Here is a 20,802-nt window from a genome sequence, read left to right as displayed (position 1 = left end):
TTGGAGAAAAACTGTGGGCCTCTGCACACCCACCCTAAGGTATAAAAATAGTGGTGATTAGAAGGTGACAGAAGGTGAGGCGGGAAGACCAAGGAGATGGAGTAAAAGAGAAGTTTCTGCACCTCCTACATGAGTCAGGTTGGGGACAGAGCAGGGTACATGCTAGGATGAATGGGGCTGCAAAACCAAAACTAATAGGAGTTAGCTAAGGATGTCATATAGCTGCTTACTTCTGAGAAATAGGGATGAGCTGCTAATTCCAATACCTGTAATAAGCAGTTAATTGAGTTATGTTAATACATTTTATAATACCTTCATTAAATGCCACAATTAATGCCACATTCAAAAAAATTCTTAATTCCTCAATATCCAGAAGTTCCTCTCTTGCTCCCCAAGGTTAAAAAGCATGGGAGTTTAATACAATTTTACTATTAATTCATTAGCTTTCAGAGTTTCTTAGGAAGCAGAGTAGAAAGCTTCTGTTAAGAGTTAGTTCATTTAGAAAAGGACTGTGATATATAGATCAGGAGGAGCTTTCAAGGCTAGATGTTAATTTAAAATTTTTACTCATGTTCCCCAAATATCCATATTGGAAATATGAGTTCTGTTCTTTAAAATACAATGAAAATAATAGTTTTGATCTCAGAATGAACTGAAATAAAAGAATTTATTTTAATTTGAGCCCATGAGCATGCACGAATGACATGTGTGCTCTCTAACTCCTCAGCATCTGCAGTTGGAAGGTCCGGGTACCAAGGTGGAAGTTGTTCAGGGCGTCTAAAACATTTTAACCACCACGCTGAGGAGTTGGAGACCAGCTGCTGACATTACATGCAAATGGAAGGCACTGGGGTGGGGGGCTGCAGGTCGACTATGTGTTTTACAAAGACAGACAGGACAAATCACCCTTGTTTGATTGCTCACACACAGGGAACTTCCAAGGGGGAGAGAGTTCTTACTGCCTTTTTAACTAGCTCCTGTCTCTCTCATTTTCCTCTGGCTTCACAGCATGTGGATGGTACCTACAGTCACTGTTTACTTTTTCCACTTACCATTTTCATCTACAGCAAGCACACAAGCCCCTTTGGCCAGCAGCTCCTCGACCACCACCTTCAAGCCATTGCGCGCGGCAACGTGGAGGGGCCTGAAGAAAGAACACTGAGTGTCAACTGTGATATGTATTTGTGTGAGAATGTGCCATTTTGGGTAGTCTGCATGGCTAAAAGGAAGAAAGTACTTACAATGTATAAACAGTCCATGAATATTTTTACCTTTTTATTTATTTATTTTTTAACATTTTTTATTGATTTATAATCATTTTACAATGTTGTGTCAAATTCCGGTGTTCAGCACAATTTTTCAGTCATTCATGGACTTATACACACTCATTGTCACCTTTTTTCTCTGTGAGTTATCATAACATTTTGTGTATATTTCCCTGTGCTATACAGTGTAATCTTGTTTATCTATGCTACAATTTTGAAATCCCAGTCTATCCCTTCCCACCCTCCACCCCCCTGGCAACCACAAGTCTGTATTCTCTGTCTGTGAGTCTATTTCTGTCCTGTATTTATGCTTTGTTTTTGTTTGTTTGTTTGTTTTTGTTATTTTTACCTTTTAAAAAAAAGATATTTGTTCACCAGTCCTTTTCCAGGTGTTAATGATCTAACTCTTCTTCCCCATTGGCCCAGATTTCTCTACAGACATTACAAATTCTCTGTACTTCAAACCACCTCAGTGACAGTTTATAGGAAGTCAGAGGGAGAACTCAAGCTCTGTGTTTTCTAGAAGGTTCCTTACCCGTTGCTTTCTGCTCCAGCATCTGAATCACTGTTTTGCACAGTTCACCAATATGGCTGGTATTAATATCACCCCTATATATAATCTTAAACCTCCAGTTTTTACTAACTGCACTAAATGGTATTTTACTGAATTTAGAATACCTTAAAGAATAATGTTAAGCCCAGTATACTCTGCTATATGCTGCTTAAGAAAAAAAAAAACAAATATCCTTTGCCCTTAAAACAAATGCACAGGTAATTTCCTAAAATGGAAAATGAAGTAGCTTTTAAGTCTTTCACTCTAAGGATTACACTGAATTATATTAAAATATAATTAAGACAAATAGCGTAGAAATGCATCAAATGTATTCTGGGAACCTGATTTATAAAACTCATTTTCTACTAAGAATACATAATGCTAACACACTTATACAAATAGTTTCCCCAAACATGGTAGCTCATAAGATTTTCTAATAGTCCACTAAATTCATAGTATTACCATAGAAATATCAGGACAGAAAAACAGACCTCACAAAACTCCATGAAGGCATACCGAAAGAAAGGTCCTAACTAAAAATGTCTGCCTTTCTCAACGTTGCAGATACAGGACCGTAAACTTTAGGAAAAAGAAACCAGGTCTGTGTCTCTCACCACCGTGTTTCCCAGCTCTAGCCTGGCAAACAGCAAATTCTTATTATTTCTTGAATAAACAACTAGGAATCTGGAACTTGGTCAAATTTCAGTAGTCACACTTACGTCTGCAGTGCATTGTTTTTTGCATTAATAAGGCTCTCATCTTGTATCTTGTCAAGTATTAACAAGGCACATTTTTCATGACCCTAATGAAGGAAAAAAAAAGATAAGAAACATGAAACAGAGACACAGACACACTTTATTACGCTTTAAATTTAAAATGAATGTCCTGCCTAACAACATTTTATAAGGCTATTTTCGGAGTAAATTTTTTCTAAAAGTAAATAGTTAAAGAGTCCTAGATCTTCAAGGATTCTCAATAAGGCCTATTAGGACTTGATTCATATAAAACTGATCTAAAATGTTATTATTTCTATGATAACTTTTAGAATTAATGTCCAGAGAGCTGAAGTAGACACCAGTTCAGTTAGGTCAGCTGATAAACAGAAAGTAGAGTTAGGACTGTCCTTTAAATCCTTCAACTTTGCTTTTTAAACACAAGTCAAGTGCCATCTCCTTCCTCAAGCCTTCAAACACCACCTCAGCGCCCCCATCTATCCTTGGAATTCCCATTGTACCTACTGTCCGTATCATTCATCGACACTCGCTGCCTTCTACTGTGAAGAGAATCTTTCAGCAAAGGTCATTCTTTTCTTCCTCATCCAGGGGAATGTATTTCTGTATCTAATGATGGTTGATAATATTTTAAAAAATCAACCAATAAGTCAGAGACCCGTTCACACTTTCAGGCTGGTGCCATGTTAAGCGGTCACGCTCCCTAAACCCCTGATACCCAATATGTGGCCCACACTCTGGCAGCGTCAGCATCACCTGGGAGGTAGAAATGCTGACCCTCAGACTCCACTCCAGACTTACTAAGTCAGAATCTGCATTTGAACCAGATCCTCAGGGGATTTGTTTACACAATAAAGCTTGTAAAGCACTGCACTTATAGTCACGAGAAAAACTGTACATTGAAATGAACTTCATAACCTGAGTACTTTCTGTGGTTTCTATGGGCTTCTCAGAGCACGAAGTAAGAAGATGCAAAACCAATGAATGGAACAGCTCAGACTTCTGGTGCCACTGAGTACAGATAACACCGTTAATACTGGAACTATAAGGAAACAAACCACCATCACTGGTGGCAACTGGCATCGTATTAGGACGCTTTACAAGGGAGACACCTACATATAATTTTAGAAGTATCCATGGAGTTTTAATTCTGATGCACTGCTGATGGAGTGTAAATGGCTGTGACCTTATTACAGGGCAATTTGGCCTTAAAAATGTTCTTAGCCTTAGACTCAGTAATTTCACGTTTAGGAATTTATTTAGATGACTATATCTACAATTGGCATTATTTATAGTAGCACATATCTGAAAACAAGTAAATGTCTAACAATAGGGTTTGGGGTAAATAAAGGACAGCACAGCCCTAAGGCAGAAAACCACACACCTTCCACAATACTGCAAGATGTGATGTCCAAAAGAAAGATACTTACAATATATGGTTCAGTAACAAAAGCAGGTTCTCAACTATCTTTTACAGAAGCAGGAACCTTGAGCTATATGTGAACACAACGCTATTTAAAAAAAAATACCCCAAACCAACACATTATTTATACTGAAAAGAAGTGGGAGAGAACAGAAATGCACACGAACACATTTATTTGTTTCATAGGAGAGTATGGACAGTTCCTTGGCTGTGTTATTACAATGTCTTCAAGTGGAATAAAATGAAAACATGTGGGACTGCGTGTATTTTAGAAGCCCTGTAACTAAGGTCCTAACCTGTGTTTAATGCCAAAATGGGGTACCACCACCATGAAGACAGATACAGTGGTCGCATCAACACAGACTGTGGCAAGAATGCAAGTGGCCGATGCCATGAAAGGCATACCTCATCAACTCCCGCACGGGTCTGCCCTTTGCTTCCCCCCTTCCATCCCACTGAGAGTGATAACATCCCAGGAAATCATACAGGAAATCATACGTGTTAATTAAGAGCCATGATACACACTTACAAGGTAGATAGATTTAAGTATTATTATTATTATCATTATTATTATACTAGGCAACAATGTTTCAAATTCAACTACATACTTTACTACTAGCCAAATGTAAGGGTGTGTTCAAGTCCTTATCCTTTACAGTCAGGTCAGCCTGGGCACTGTTCACCAAAATATCTGCAGAAAAAGCCAAAGGAAAGTTACTTAGTCTACATGCTAATTACATGCCTTTTGAAGAAGTTACTACCAAAACAATAACACATTTAAATTTCTACAGCTATACTCTGGTTTCTCTTTAGACCATATGAATCTTTCACATTTTAAATTTGTACAGCTCACATGATCATATTTAATATTTTTTAAGAAAAAAGGAGCCACTTATTCTCATTGTTGTTCTATCCAAATCCAAGGTCTACAGGCATTCATTTCAATTGTCTTTACAGTTTTGTTATTTCCAGGTAAAGTGATTCTGTTGTTCTGTTTGGAGGCTACATGCTGAGAGATTTCACTGCAGAAGGTTGGTTCACTTTGACAAGGTCTACCAGTAATCAAGTAGCAGGGGACTGAAGATGATTAGCAAGTAGATCGGGTGGCTTAAATTAAATGTTGGTCTTTCATCATATGTATACACCAAGAGGCTGGCCAGTTTTACGTTCCTTTGGTTTGGGATAGGCATAAACTCAGGGTCCACAAGTCCAGCACATACCCACAGCGCCGGCCTGCCCGTTCTCAGCAGCCATCATCAGTGCTGTTTTCCCTGCATTGTCTGCTGCATTCACTTGAGCATTGTGTCTCAGCAGAAGCTGCAAGCACTCCACGTGATCAGCAAATGCAGCTGCATGAAGTGGTGTTCTAATGATACAAAACAAGCATGATTTTAACTTCCTGTAAACGTAACACACTCTTCTTCTATAAATGCCTGAGAAACATATGCATGGTGTCATCTTAGGGGTTTGAGACTTAGTTTACAGAGATACTGATCAGGTTCCCTCAAAGGCCATGCAGGGTGGACACTGAAGTGTCAGCTTTGTGAATGGCACCCCCTAGATTTGGGGAGTGGGGTGTAGGTAGTGACGCTGACAATAAAATTAGCATCTTCACTGACCCTTTAATCCTGAGTTCCAATGACTTCTCTCTCATCTTTGTTAAAGATACTTTTAAAATTAAGTAAGCCTTAAATTTGTAGATAATTGGTTATTTTAAAACGCCTACATTATCTAGTATGAATAGTTGATTTCTTTGGGAGGACAATCTGACATTATTTATCGAAATTTGACACTATGATGTTTTAATCAAGAAATTCTACTTCTAGGACTTCGTCTCCCAGATACACTTGCTCATGTGAACAGACACGTGTATTAGACCGTTCACTGTACAGCTCTCTAAAATACCACAATACTGAAACAACCTAAATATCCTTCAGAGGAGGGCAGGCTAGTTAAATTATAATGTATCCAGTTAATGAGATAACATCAAGCTTTAAAAAGAACATGATGAATCTATATGTTCTGATATGGAAAGATCTCTGAGATATACTGAAAGCAGAGCATTGCTATAGAACATTCTTACTTGCATGATAGGAACATAAGCATATATATTTTATATATTTTTATAGGTATGTATAGAAAATATTTGGGAGAATATAAAAATTACGGAAAAACAGTTTAATGTGGCTTTCTCAGTGGGGGCTCCTGGGCTAAGAGGGTAATTTCTTTTAATTATATACCCTTTATTGTACTTAATTTTTTAAAACTGTGCTTATATATTACTTTCTCAATTACACAAAACATAGATATCTGGCTACTCTACAATCACAAAGCAGAGGCTAAGATTCATCAGGACAAGAGGCATGCCATCTTAGGATCACTTACCTGCCTTTGTCATCTCTACAATCGACAATACTGGAATCTATGGCCCCGAGTAGCAGTGATGCACAATTCTCATGATCATTTATTCTAAAATGAAAATATATTTCAAATTTTAAAATCTTGCTGTCTAAAAAATTATATATCCCGTCCCTACCCCATCTTCCTATGCACTGTAGAACAATCAGATACATTAAAACAATCTGATGCAAATATCTGGTCTGCATTTAATTTATGATTAGAGAAGACAATTTAGGGCATACGAATAAACTTTATCTAACACCTCATGAAGTGGGCAGTCTCCACTCTCAAGAGTTCTGAGGACCACTTGCTTTATGGAGTGTTAAGTAAACTTTTTATCACCTAAGTTGTCTTCTTTAATCATTTCAACACTTTTGGCAATAAGGATGACTACAAATCACCGGCAGAATAAGACACAAGGCAAGGCACCTTCTGAACCCTTTGAGTGCACTGTTCCTCTCATCATTACCAAGGATCCATCTGTAAGTCACTCTTGGATTTCAGCTCTGTTCCCTCGTGTGCAGCTCCCCAATTCAAACAAACTTTATCCAAACATTTTTAAAGAAAGGGGTTTCATTAAAGTTCCCAGAAAGTTCTGGGATCCTGGCAACGTTCTGGGACAGTTATTTTAGGAATCCAGAGCAGATGGCAGCAGCCAAAGGACTAACATGGATGGACCTTGAGGTAAGTCCACAGCAGAAACCACTGGGGCACTTGGGGCAATAAATTAAGACAAGAGATTCAGACTGTTTTGACCAGTGGCATATCAAAGTCTAAGTGGGCATAAGTCGGACCATTAAAAGCCATTAGGGCATCTGCCACTATAAAGAAGTCTTCATATGAAAAGAGCGAGAGATTTATTGTTAATGAGAATCTCAGAAACCAAAGCTGCAAAATTGGCAGGCATGGATTGAGCACCTAAAAGCTGTTAGAGTGCTTGTACCTACATCTAAGACTCCTGTGTTAGGATAAGTTGGTCATGGAGTGGTTTAGATTGACACTATGTCACCCAACAACCTCAAGAAAATTTCTGTGCCACGAGGTGCACTGTAAAACACCACAAAACCCCCAGCCCAGAAGCACATCTCCTAAGGATTAATTTGGCTCCAAGAAGCTCAGGCTTAGCTAAAGAAATAGGACCCTCAAGTTTCAAACAATTGAGCTTTCTACCTTCTGGCACAGCTGTTTATTTTATATGTGGTCCTGAATGCTAGAGATATTTACTAAGATAGCAAAATCTTACAAGACAATCCAGAATTATAATGGCCATTACAGGGAATGTTCCAATTACACAAGATCATTCATTCAAGAAGTGCACTGAAAGCAAGCGTTCCCAAATCACCAGAGTGGGATACCTATTTTAATTGGTATGCAAAGCTCCCCAAAGGCTTCAAGTTTCCATAAAAAGCCTTATTGAAAGATTCATTGCAAAAGGCTAATAAAAAATTAAAGATACAGAGGTACCTAAAACAACAGACTGTAAGAGGGCTGTGACTCCTCCTCCCTTCTGTCCTCCTTCACCTGAGTACTCATGGGCTCTAATCCTCCACCTGAACTGCCTTTCCATTCTGAAGAGGCCTCAAGACCATAAGCAAAAGTCTTCTCAAAGACTGCAACAGCTCCAAGGCCAAAACCAAAAACCTAAAACAATAGCCGGGCCTCCCCCATTGCACAGTCATTAAAACACTGGCCCAGAAATTGGTGTCTCATTTACAATAAACAGGGACACTGGAAAAAAGACTGTCCCAGGTTTTATTCAAATTCTTGGTTTAATTAAAACAGGCATGTCATCAGAGTTACCAGCATTAAAAGAAAAGGCAGACATACAACTTTTATTCGACCTAGGTTTACTAAAAGTCAGATTAGCTCATGTTATCTCCGTTACAGAATTTGCCACCAAAAAAACAACTTATGATGATGGTTAGCTGTTTAATGTCTCCTAAAATTTTCATGAGTAATCTAAACATAGTTGTTAAGAACAGCAAATTAAATAGACATAAGTAAGATAAAAGTTTATAAATGAACTTTTCAACAAGTATGCTTTATGGTATGTCTACTTTAATAAAATAGTTCCCAAAATGTTTTTGGTAACTTAAACCGTAAAGCTACAATGAGATAATAGATAAATGATAGATATTCATTGACTATCTAGATCATTTCCAAATAAGATAAAATACTGAAACTTAATTACTCAACATAACTTTATTCACTTTTGGCTTCCTTTCACAGAGGAACTAAAAACTTTAGTTCTATTAGTAAACATGTTTTGTGTCATGCTGAAAATTTACTATGAGGAAAAATATACTTCTAAAAACTATGAAATGTATTTATAAATTTGTCAAACCACAGAGTGCTAGTGTAACACAGCCCACAATTGCTTATTTCTTAGTTTTAAGATTTAGAATGAAGGATTCTAAGGGCTAATAATTTCAATCAATTAAAACTACTTAGAAATAATAAGGTTGAAAGAAAACAACTGTTTATGAAAAGTAGGCAAGAAAAGTAGTTCACCTTTTTTTGGATAAGGAAATGTATGAAGGACTTATTGTTTGTTTGTTCATTTTATTTTGTTTTGGTAAGGAAAAAGAAAAAGCAATTTTGTCCCAAAGTAAAATGACTGGTTATTCTAGAATGAGAAAGAGGGGGAAAAACAGGACAAAATCTGAATGGATGTAAGAAAGCTGTAGAAGATTTATGGAATAGGCATCTTGGAAGAGGAATTTTACGTGTGGTCAAGCTGGCTAAGATTAGAATGGATTTATTTAAATTTTTAGAAAATGAGTTTTAATATCAAAATACAGTAATGTAAAATTAGAATTTAGTTTTCTCTCTCTGTCTTAAGATTATTCACCTGCTCTTAATAAGAAATTATAAACAAAGGTTTTTCTTTACCTTTTAAGTAAACTGTCTGGAAAGCAAAGATTTGGTGTTTCACCAAAAATAATTTACTGGGCTTCACACTGTCTTCATCAGGTTTTTGCTTACTTAAGAAAAACCAGTCTTCTCAATATTAAAAGAACTAAGCGCTTTTACTTGTTTGTTTCTTTTTGTTTTTTAATGACTATGTAATGTTCTGTATTTGCCTTTGCAGTCTTTGTCATTTTGGTTAAATGGATAACTAAGCATTATTTCACAGTGACCTATGATTCTATTTGATCAAATGTTTTAAAATCTTTTGATATTTTGAAAAACTTCCCCAAAATCAAATTCTAAATAAAGTCCTGAACTTCATTCAACTTTGGGATTTTTCCACCAGGCCCCTGGAACATCTCAAAAGATTTGTTCTTTTTCCTTATAAAAAGAGGAATGTTGAACTAATTAGGCTTATTTGACATGTTAAATTACATAGGAAGCATTGCCAAATAAGAAGTGACGTTTAACCTTTTTAGGTTATATTTATATAAGTGTTGTAGCAATTGTATAAGATTCCTAAAAAATCTGCAATGCCCTGGTATAACGTTATCAGTCATAATTCCAGTTATCCAGTTATCCCAGTTAAATGTTGTACGTGACAGGAATAACCAAATTTTCCTGTCAATTCCATTATAACGAACTCTTATCAGATCTTTAATCATAGGCATTTTAAAGTCTTTTGTCATTTGTAGACAGTTATTGTTTACTCAGACGCTTTTGCAAAAGTGAGATTCACGGAAAGGACCCTATTGAATACTTGGGAACACCGACATGGCTACTAAATTACTGTTGAATCTTGAGTGCGTATTTCACCACTAAAGATGGCTCCACCTAATGTCTAGTCCTGTGCAAATGCCAGAGACCTCAAAATCAAAGTGACCAGAAGTAGCTGATATTAAAGTAGACTGCTTACTCCAAAGATGTTGGATCAAGAACATTTCTTTCCATTTCTCTTTCCCTCTCTGGCCATCATTTTCCTAACTGTTACACCACGGAGGTCTTTATGACTTTTTTGTCCACCATTTGCCTTTCCCTTGCCTGGAAAGATGTCATTGTTCACATATGTCAGGCCATTGCAAAGGGGGGTAATCTAATCTCTAACCTGTTGAATTTGCTACAATGCTGATGATCCTGTAGTTGTGCCCGTCACAAATTTTCCCTGATTGCTAATGCCTCAGTTTCTCTGGAACACACTCACTGAATGAATAATTCTGAGGAAATGGAGACAGAGTTACAAGAAATACATATACAGACCAACTGGCTTAAAGAAGTATGTTCACCTTTGGGATCATATCTTGACTTATTTGATTCTAGCTGGTTTGGTTCATGGGGACCCTAGTTCAGGACTGCTTTGAAAACCTTAGGAATATGTTTACTATTATTAATAATAATCATCTCCCTGTCTATTGCGTTCTCTCAAGGGCTTCAGGTGAGCATACATAGCTATCAGCCAGCCAACAAATGGTCTTCCTCCAACTGGAATGATGAATCTGGACATTGTTCCCTGTGAAATATATACTGGAACCCAAAAAGGCAATGGTAATTGAGAATAACTTACAACACTATCTTTCCTCAAACCTCTTTCCTCAGTAGGCCAGGTGCCACTGATCCTGGGAAACCATGTCAGCAAAACAAAACTTAACTTGTAGTTTTCATGTTCTTGTAAATGTTCCATCTGCCTAGAGGTCAGATCATCCAGGTAACCAATCCAAGTTACATGGGTGATTATCTTTTCCTATGATACTTCACCTAAAGCCAGATATGTAACCCCAGCCAATCAGATATTTTCATTCCTGCTCTTCCTTGTTCCCTACTCTTTATTCTGTAAAAGCTTCCTGACTCCTGTCCCACTTTGCAGCTCTCTGAACTCTTGAGAGTGGAGAATGCCTGCCTTATGAAGTGTAAAATAAAGTTTGCATCACTTCAGTTGTCTTCTTTAATAACTTCAACAGTTCTAATGGCACACACTCTGTTACCCCTAGCATTTCTTCAGCCCCTCTACTTCCAGGAAGGAGTTCACTGAATACCACTTACATCATGTTAGGTGTTTTGGGGATACCAAAGTGAAAAAGACATGTTTCTTCAGATTTAAAATCACTCTTACTCGTAATCTCTTATTGCTTCTTTATTGACCCACTTTATACCTCCAATATCTTTCAAATCAAATGACCCAGCTTCATGTGAAGCCCAGAGACAATGTAAAGACAAAGCACTCCCAAGTCTTGGGTCCCTAGGCTGTTCATCGTTGCCCAGGTGAACATGGACCTCCCAGGTAAACACAGGCCCCAGGTGACCTGTTTCTCCAAGGTGGCCATGGAAGTCTGTCTTAAAGTCACTGGATTCTCTGAATAATAGTTCATATTATGAGACTGGAGCAAAAATTACATTTATCAAAAAAATTTACAGCACTATGAAGAACGGAGAGTTACCATGTATGAAAAGTCTTCCTGGCATAGAAGGTCTTTCTGAAGTCCACAGGCATTACAGGCATATTGTTGTTAACCCTAGTTTATTCTCAGAACTCGGCAGACAGATGTGCGGTGTATCTGAAGAGCTCTTCACACAGGGTGTAACCTATTTTTCAGTCCACCCTTTACACAGTTTCCTAAGGTGGTCTGTGAGCCACCTTGGAACCATGAGACTCCACTAAAAGCTCCTGGATAATCATTAACATTAGAGACTGCACTTTGTTATCAAACCTATTTGCCTTTGGCAGCAAAATGGAATATATTGGTCTTATCTGTAATCTAAAAGCTTTTTCCTTTATCCAAAGACAATTTCTCTATGTGTAGTTAAAAGAATTAAAGCAACACCAGTCACTTCCAGCATTTCTACTTACATTGCACAGTGCAGGGGAGTGAAGGGATTACCAACAAATTTTCGAAAACATTTTTGCTCCAAAAGTACTTCTATACAGTTTTCATTACCTGCAAGGAATTGGAAGAGTTTAGGGAGTTTCCAAGAAAGCAACTTTGTTCAATACAATCTAGTTTTCTGATTAAGTATTGAATTCTGGCCTATGATCTATTCTGATTTGGCTGAATTGTTCATTATCCATGGAATAAAATTCACAAAATGCCAAAGTGTTCTTAACTATGCTCACATGTGTTCTGAAACATAATGAATAAGTAAAACAGTGAGAGCCATATGGTCTGGTGGAGAGAAAGAGGAAGAGACCTCATTTGTAAGCAGAATAGATTCTATGTTACACTCAGCTCTTGACAGATAGATGCCTGACACAGGTATGAATCAGTTTGCCCATATTTACAACAGAAAATTTCCCTGTCACCCACTTACAATTATACACCCGGTGGAAGGGAAGATGTGAGTGACAGAAAATAGCATTTGAGATAAAATGTGTGAAAGGGCTTTGACTGTAAAACACTACACAGGATTTAAAATACACCAAAATAGTATGCACTCAAAAAGTACTTTTAAAATAAATAGATGAATAGATTATTTTCAACAAAATGACAGGCAGTTTTTCAAATCAATTGAATTTAAGTGAAGTAAGGCCCCAGCTCTGTCAGCTTATTTGTTATGTGACCTGTGAGCGTCAGCTTCCTACATATAAAAAATCAGAGTAGGAACTAGTGATGTCACAGGAGGGTGAGAACTTCACTTGACAAAGGACCTAAATGAAGTTTGTGAAGTGATGTACAATTAAGGCAAGAAGGTAAAGCTGTTTTGCTTTGGAATACAGTCCTGGAACCTCTTCTTGGCTGACTTCAGTGCTAAATTAGAGGTCTCATTTTTTTGTGGGGGTGTGGTGGAGAGGTAATTAGGTTTGTTTATTTTTTTTTGTAATGGAGGTTCTGGGGATTGAAACCAGGACCTCATGCATGCTAAGCATGCACTCTATCAATGAGCTATACCCTCCCCCTAGAATTTTCTTATGATCTACCTAACAATGATGTAGATTGGACAACTTTAAGTATTAAAATAAAGTCAAACCTTTCTTGTGCCTATTAAGAGAAAAAGTGAAATTGCTTTTAGGAGGATTGAGAAGCATATAAGTAATGAATATAAAAACTCCCTAACTTCACGTAAATTATACTGTTTAGCTTTCCAACTATATCCAACTGTCACTCAAATAGTCCCAGACAGTTCAACCCCTCTGTTAGTACAAATTTCCACAAAGGACCTAGCTCAGGGCAGCACCTACACATACCATTTCTTGGAGACTACATGAATCCCAATCTAAAGGTCTATGTAGGCAGGACTGCGGATCCTGGAATGACTTTCAGTACTCAAAGGCTCAGTGAAGGGGATTCTGGGAGGAGGGGAGCTTGAACCTTGGACCTGGAAGATTGCACTGAAAGGCTGATCTGTTTAGGAGAGGACTGCTCCCCTCCCCTGCTTGTAACTGGAGAGGCCAAAGAACAGAGAGATCTGCCATCCTCACCCCCACCCAGCTCTAGGGGAGAAATTGTGGTCTGTGGCAGGTTTGCTACCTGCCATTATAACACTCTTACTGCATCCTCCCCTTTCTGTAGGTTTTCCAGTGTCAGACAGATCTCACAGCTTAATTCAGATGAGGGTTAGGGAGTCCTTACCCATTAGTATGTAAATTAAATTAAAAAAATTACAACCTTCCAATGGCAGAGAGGGAACAAAACCAAGTTTTACAAGCAGAAAATCTGACTCTTATTGAGATCAGAACTAATGAAAAAGGAGGAATATAGTAAAAACACAATGAAAGTTCTTGAATTGAAATAGAGGACCATAAAACCTTTGTGGACGTAATAATCATAGTTTCTGAGTGAAAATTTTAATAGAAGAAAATGAAAAAATAAAACAACAGAAGCAGAGTAAGAAATATATCGGAAAATATCCATGTAAGCTTAGAGGTGGGAGACCTTCTTAAGCAAGACTGGAAACCTCTGTATCATTAAAGAAAAATCTGACAGATTCAACTATATGAAAGTTCAAAACTCTGCATGGAAAAAGACATCACCAACAAAGAGCAAAGACAAATGGTAAACTGAGAGCAAACATTTGCAACACACATAACACACAGAGGATTCATATCTCTGAGACAAGGTGCTCTTACAAACGTAGAAGAAAAGATAACCGAATACGGGGAAAATGAGCAAGAGATGGAAAAGGTAATTTCCAGAAGAGGAAATGCAAATACATAAGTCAATATGCTATTAGACAGGGAAACACAAATGAGAACAATTAAATACCCTTTTTTTGCCCTTCAAGTTGACAACAATTAAAAAGATCATATCATCTTGGGCTGGTAAAAGTTTGGGAAAAATAGTAAGTTCTATATTCATGTTTAATGGAGTAACAAATTATGATATACTAAAGTATTATGGTATAATTCATTTAAATTAAAAAAGATACATGCCCTCTTATCAATTATTTCACTTCTGGAAATTTATCTGACAGAATTTAAGGTACCATAATATGAACACACACACACTGCAGCACTGTTTGTAATAGGAAAAAATCTGAAAACAATCTGAATGTTCACCAACTGGGATCTGGTTGAATAAATAAAATCTGGTATACACACTCATACTCACACATTTATATCTATTTATCCATCTATCTACTATAAAATATAAAATATAAAATATACTAAAAAACCCAATGTATATTCATATATATTGACTTGTACCGATATCTGCAATAGAATGTAGAATACACACAAACAAAAAAGTTATAGAATGATATTTGTTATATGATTCTAGTTCTAAAGAACAGATGCACATACATCTGTATTTATTTATATTCTCAAGGGAAAATAATGAAAGATACACACCACATTACATGAGAAAGTGAGTTTAGAAATGGAGACTTAATTTTACTTCAGATGCTTCAGTATTTTTGAAATGTAACAATTAGCATGCATTTTCTTTTCTACTCAAATAAATGAAACACAAATTTTTAAATCTCCTAAATAGCAAGTGTAACTAAATAAATGGGGAATATGAGACATAAAAAGGAAATGCTGAAAAGTAAACCATGCATCTACCAGTAGTCAATTGTGACAGATTATTACATCATTTTATGTTTGTTTGTTTTTAGCTATATTATTTTAATTCCTTACAGGATCCCTGGTTATCTCATAAAGATAAGAAACCCTGATTAGGACTGGTTATTTCAGTTCACCAGAAGTTCTGAATAGGAGTAATATGTAACTGATTAACAAAAAGAGGGAAAGTGAATTTTTACTCCACTAAGGCATCATGGTAGCCATGGAGGGGAAAATATTAAAAAAAAAAAAAAAGGTATCTTGGATACAGAAAGATTGGAAACCATGGTTTACAGCTTGACACTATGCTCTCACCTCCTTTGAGATCACAGTGGTATTGCGGTAGGAAGTCTACTGGAATCAGCGCAATGACAAGAACTCACCATTGTAACAAGCCCAGTGCAGTGGCGTGTAGCCTTGGTTATCTTTGAAAGAACAGTCTTCCTCGGAAAGCGCCATCTGGAGCAGCTCGCTCAGCCACGTGGCGTGGCCACGAGCAGCCGCATAGTGCAAAGGTGTTCTCCCTCTGGAATCTTTACAGAGAATCGACACTTCTTGTTCCAGCAGCATTTGCACACACTCCTCGTGTCCCGTCATAATCTGATATGTCATAATCAAAAACACAAGACAAATCTCAGAAGGGCAGAAGACTCAGGAAGCAAAAGGGGTGGCTGAGAGAGGCTGGGCTCAGAGTAAGTGGATGTCCGCCTGGGTCTTCAGGAAACAGACTCTATCCTACTTCAGGGAAGAGAAGCAGGACAACCCCAGAAAGATTCATAACAGAAAGGTCTGTGTGAGCACCAGCACTTTAGAAGCATCTCTTGACTCTCCAGCATAACCATGAAAGGTATCATGATACAGTAGAAACCATCAGCTTTAGAATCAGGAAGACGTGAGTTGAATTCTGGCTCCCCCTTATAAAACCTGGACAAGTCAATGTGCCTCTTTCAGCCTCACTTTATCCATCTGTAAATGGGAAGACTAATATTATGAGTTCAAAGTTCCCAGCCTGCTTCATGGCTCGTAGGAAGTACCCAAGAAATCAGATCCATGATTATGACATTAACCACTGAGAGCTGCTCCTCTTTTCATTGGTCATGGTGGTCAGCACCATCTTCAAGGAGCAATTTGCTGATTTCTGCTTTTGTTTCATTTAGATTATCTGATATACTAAAAAAAAAACAGTTTAACAGATGTGTATGAAGAATTACCCACATATTTCACCAGGAGACATATTTCAGGTGTGGAACAGGCCTACATTTGTCATAAACAACGATTAAAAACAGCATGGCTACTCAAAACTAGGTAATCATTGGGATAAATTATGACACCTGCACACAATGGAGGATTAAAAATGATAGGGCAGAAAAATATTTAGCGATATGGAAAAAGGTAACTGATATACCATGAGAAAAAAAGGCAGGTTCCAAATCGCATCTTCAGTATTCTCTCTTTTTAAAATTTAAAATGAATCTACATATAGAAAAAAAGATTGGTGATGTATACACCAAAAAGGTTATCTCCAGGAGTGGGGATGACAAGTGATTGTGATTTTCTCAGTTGTCCTAAAAAAAATATTTTGTAAGTTTCCTATGATTTGTATGTAATCAGAAAGCAGAACCAATCCTACCAACAGTACGTGTTCATGCATCTATTATCACAATGAAACGCGACATCTCAAGAGCAGGACCTAAGAGTACCTGCCGTTATTTTCACCTTCGCAAAAGATTTTGTAATTTCTTTTTGGCTGATTGAGGTTAACTGGTTATCTTAGGAAACAATCTTCTTACTAAAAATTCCTATGGGGAAGAAAAAGAAGAAACAGGCTCACTACAAAATTGTTCGACTAAAGCTGAGGGAGAATATACACACCCCTCTGTGTAAAGCTGTGCAGCCCATGATGTCAACAGCATCTACATTTGCTTCCTTTTCAAGTAACAATGAAACGGCATCAATGTGTCCATATGCTACTGCAAGCATCAGCGGGGTTCTAGGGAAAGAGAGAAATTAGCCTTTAAAAAAAAGATTAAAAAAATACTTATCACTTCCAGTGGGAGGATCTCCCTCTCTGTGTTTCTGTCTCTTTGTCTCTGTCTCTCAGTCTCTCTGTCTCTCTGTCTTCTTGACAATTGCTTAATATTTTCTGAGTCCCCAGTTTGCTATCTGCTACTTGGAACAGGCGATCTGCCTCTGGTCTCTAACGGCCACGTGGAAGGATGTCAGTGGAATGATCAATACGAGTTGGGTAGAGGAAGGTTCCTCCTCAAATGTTCATTTGAATCCCTAAATATTTTATTTATTTTCTGTTTGTTTGAGGGGGGCGGTAGTTAAGTTTATTTATTTACTTACATATTTTAATAGAGGTACTAGGGATTGAATCCAGGACCTCATGCATTCCTAGCATGTGCTCTACCATTGAGCTACACCCTCCCCTATAAATTCTATCATTTTAAAAACCATGTAGCATTTACCAAATATCAATTGAGTGGAGAGTGTGTGTATGTAGGTGGCAGGCGACCCTCTTGCTTCTATCAGAACAGCTCTGCTCCCATAGTTTTCTATGTGGGATTTCGTTCAGCATTTCATTGGAATAAAGCTTCACTGCCTTAAAGAAAAGCTGGACGAGTGCAGAGGAAGGAACCGAGTGCTGGGACCCAGGAGGTGAGCTCCGGTTCTGGCTCTGACACGGGCTCCTAGATCTGGGGCGAATAATAGCTTCATTGCTCTGCATTTCCTATTCCTACGAGAAGACTGAGTGGGAGAACGGGCTAACAGGTGGAAACAGTTGGGAAAAACAAATTCAGGAAGAATAAATTGTGAAAGATTTATAGGATGGTGATAACTTCTTGCAGTCTGGCCTATTTCATTATTAATTTTAAAAATGAGACTGCAGCAGCTTCAGAAGCAGGAACAAAGAAGGACTATTTTTAAAAGGCCAGAGCCCATGGCTACAGACATCAAAAGTTGGCTCTTCTCATCAGGATACACACACACACACACACACACGTTTTTCTTGGATATATACTCTAGCACAAAGCCACCTCATTGTTCTAGGACCTTCATTCATGAATTTCACCCGAATATACATACTCCCAACCTAGACTTCAGCAGCCAGCCCTCCGAGCTGTCTAACAAACCAACCAGTCACCTGCTGTGACTGAAATGCCAACCCCAAGCGTGAGAACACTTACTGTCCTTTGGCATCTTTCACGTCAACCGCTTCCGGGTTGTCTGCAATTTCTAGTAAGAGCCGCAAACACAGTGTGTGACCATTAATTACTGAAAAAGAAAATGATGGACATTCCTTTAACAAACCACACATATCCCTCCCAAGTGAAATGTATTTGGACTTCAAGTGGGTTCCAGTTTTGCTGACAGACAGCCCCAGGCTTCCAGGCTGTGCCACCTGCTGGGCACAGCACACCCCATGCCTGTGTTACCAACCCGGCTTCCCCTTTCTTCCCATCAGGGCACATTGGTCCTCACCTGACATTGTTTCTGGTTGCTGTATAGAGGCTTTTTTCCTTAAACAGGACATCCTTTCTTATCTCCTTGTATGGGACAGATCATTCCTCCCCACTTTCCAGTTATCCTCTCTGTTCCTCTGAGAGTCTCCCAATTCTAAATAATCATCCTGTGTCCAGCCTGCCTCCAGCCCTTTTGAACAAGGAGGGAGGGGAAGGGGAGCAGGAATAGGATGGGAGGAGGAGGGAGGGGAGGGGGTGAAGGAGGGGAGGGGCAGAAGGGAAGAGGAGGGGAGGGCAGAGCAGAGGAGGGGAGGGCAGGAGCCAGGAACAGATCTTGCCTCTTTTCCCCGTCATTTCACATTCTGAGGTAGACATCGGAGCAGTAGTTCTAATTGACTAGTGGTGGCTTAAAGCAAAACCTCAAGCCAGCAAGGTGTACATGAGCCATCAGCTCCACTGCTGACTGCCTGGTACTCTCAGGAGACTCACAGGTGGGCCCCCTGTGGCTGGATGACTCCTCTGTCTGAATTCCTCAAATCAGAGTCCTCGCTGCTCTGCCTCCAGCTCTCTAGTGGCCTCCCACCCTCCATTGCCTCTGCTTCTTCCCTGCCAAGCTCTGACTAGGGCGCCCTCCCCGCCCAGCTTCCAGGGTGGGGGCTGGGAGGGCAGGAAGTGCAGCCCCAACATGGGGTTGGCCTTGCTGGGCTGGGGCGGAACACACAGACGCGCCCTGTGAGCACCAGGCAAGATGCTTCGTTTAGAAACGGCACTGCCACAGGGCACAGAAGCAAACCTCCAGGACTGGTAAGTACTTTCCCCCAGCTTTACAAAAGACACGGCTTTCCACTCAGGGAGTAGGATGTGAACAAATACGTTTAAAATTCCAAACGTGACCTTCTCTCCTCTCTGAACAATGAGAACACCACAAAATACATGGCATTAACCTCATATGGGCGCGAAGAGAGAAGGGAACAGAAGCAGCGATGTTAGGCTGATAAAGGCTCTTCCAGGAGCTGCGTTTTACAGCCCCTTTGACGCATGCCAGTCATGAGAATGCTAATTTAACAACGCCACATTTTTCAGGGACAATACGTATTAGAATTAGCTCACATTCATTGACACCATTCAAATTAACTGCAGAATAACACCCAGATTTTGCAGACCATTGCATTCAGCTCATTCTCAGCAACAGTCCATTTATGTATCTCAGGAGGGAATTCTGTGGAGATATTGTTGTGGCTGTTGTTTTGCTTTTGTTTTGCAAGTCACATTGTCCGTTCCCACTGGTGAAACACGCAGTGAGTTTAATGTATGCTTTAAAAGGAAGTAATTAGCAGAGGACGGCCAGCTAAATACCACAGGTGGTGGTATTTTATATACTCAAGAAATGGAGGAAGCAGGGTACTTTTATAGATCCCGCTTTTTATATCAATTTGATATTCTTTCAATCTCATAATCATAATAGTTGTAAGAATTTTGATTTTTGCCTAAACAGAAAAATCACCTAACTTCATATCATTCACCCAGTATGCTGGAGAGCAAACCAGTTCCTACAGTGGTGCTTTTTTGGGGCAGGGAGGCAAAGAGGTAGGTGGGGGTGAGTACAGTAGCTTTTCGAACTTAGCTAACAGTCCTCAGGTAAATATAATTTCTCTTTATTATGAAAGTGCTGCTACACTAGAATTCTTGTTAGCTTCCCACACACTACATTTTCCCCAATTGCCTTCTAGCAAAAAGATGCAAACATCTCCTTCAGCAGTGCCCTGCCAAGTCCAGCTTTGTCTCAGACGGGCTCAGCCTCTCCCTGACCAAGAGCGACAGCCATTTTTCCTGCTGCTCAAAAGCCACAACTGTCATTACAACTGTCTGTGCCAAAGCCTCTAAAATCCATCTTGACTCCTGCTCCTCACTCTACTCTCAGGATTTGAGACAAAAAAACTGGCCTCTCAAATGAGCTGGAAGAGATTCTGGAAAAGCAGATTCTCAAAGCACAGGCTAAAGCTTCTGCACAGCGGACATCTTGTGGAGAACAGAGTCAAATGACAGCCGGTGTCTTTTTTAAAT

At 38.8% G+C, this 20,802-nt stretch overlaps 1 protein-coding gene across 11 annotated transcripts in view; it reads right to left on the bottom strand.

Moving 5' to 3' along the window:
* The window catches only part of ANKRD44 (ankyrin repeat domain 44), a 290,253-nt gene that overhangs the window by 5,590 nt on the left and 263,861 nt on the right, over window positions 1-20,802 (bottom strand). For 10 of the 11 annotated variants that reach the window (XM_072961553.1, XM_072961554.1, XM_072961555.1 and 7 more), the window contains 9 exons: window positions 18,463-18,550; window positions 17,144-17,261; window positions 15,655-15,871; window positions 12,125-12,212; window positions 6,358-6,441; window positions 5,193-5,338; window positions 4,581-4,663; window positions 2,538-2,620; window positions 1,053-1,144 (listed from right to left, as the gene is read on the bottom strand). In XM_072961553.1, coding sequence (XP_072817654.1) covers window positions 1,053-1,144; window positions 2,538-2,620; window positions 4,581-4,663; window positions 5,193-5,338; window positions 6,358-6,441; window positions 12,125-12,212; window positions 15,655-15,871; window positions 17,144-17,261; window positions 18,463-18,550 — 999 coding nt within the window. Of the gene's footprint in view, window positions 1-1,052; window positions 1,145-2,533; window positions 2,621-4,580; window positions 4,664-5,192; window positions 5,339-6,357; window positions 6,442-12,124; window positions 12,213-15,654; window positions 15,872-17,143; window positions 17,262-18,462; window positions 18,551-20,802 lie in introns of those variants that run through there. The other variant, XM_072961558.1, reaches the window with a different exon arrangement.

This window comes from Vicugna pacos, chromosome 5 (assembly GCF_048564905.1).
Source record: "Vicugna pacos chromosome 5, VicPac4, whole genome shotgun sequence".
Classification (NCBI taxonomy): Eukaryota; Metazoa; Chordata; class Mammalia; order Artiodactyla; family Camelidae; genus Vicugna; species Vicugna pacos.
This window is presented reverse-complemented; position numbering and strand designations above follow the sequence as displayed.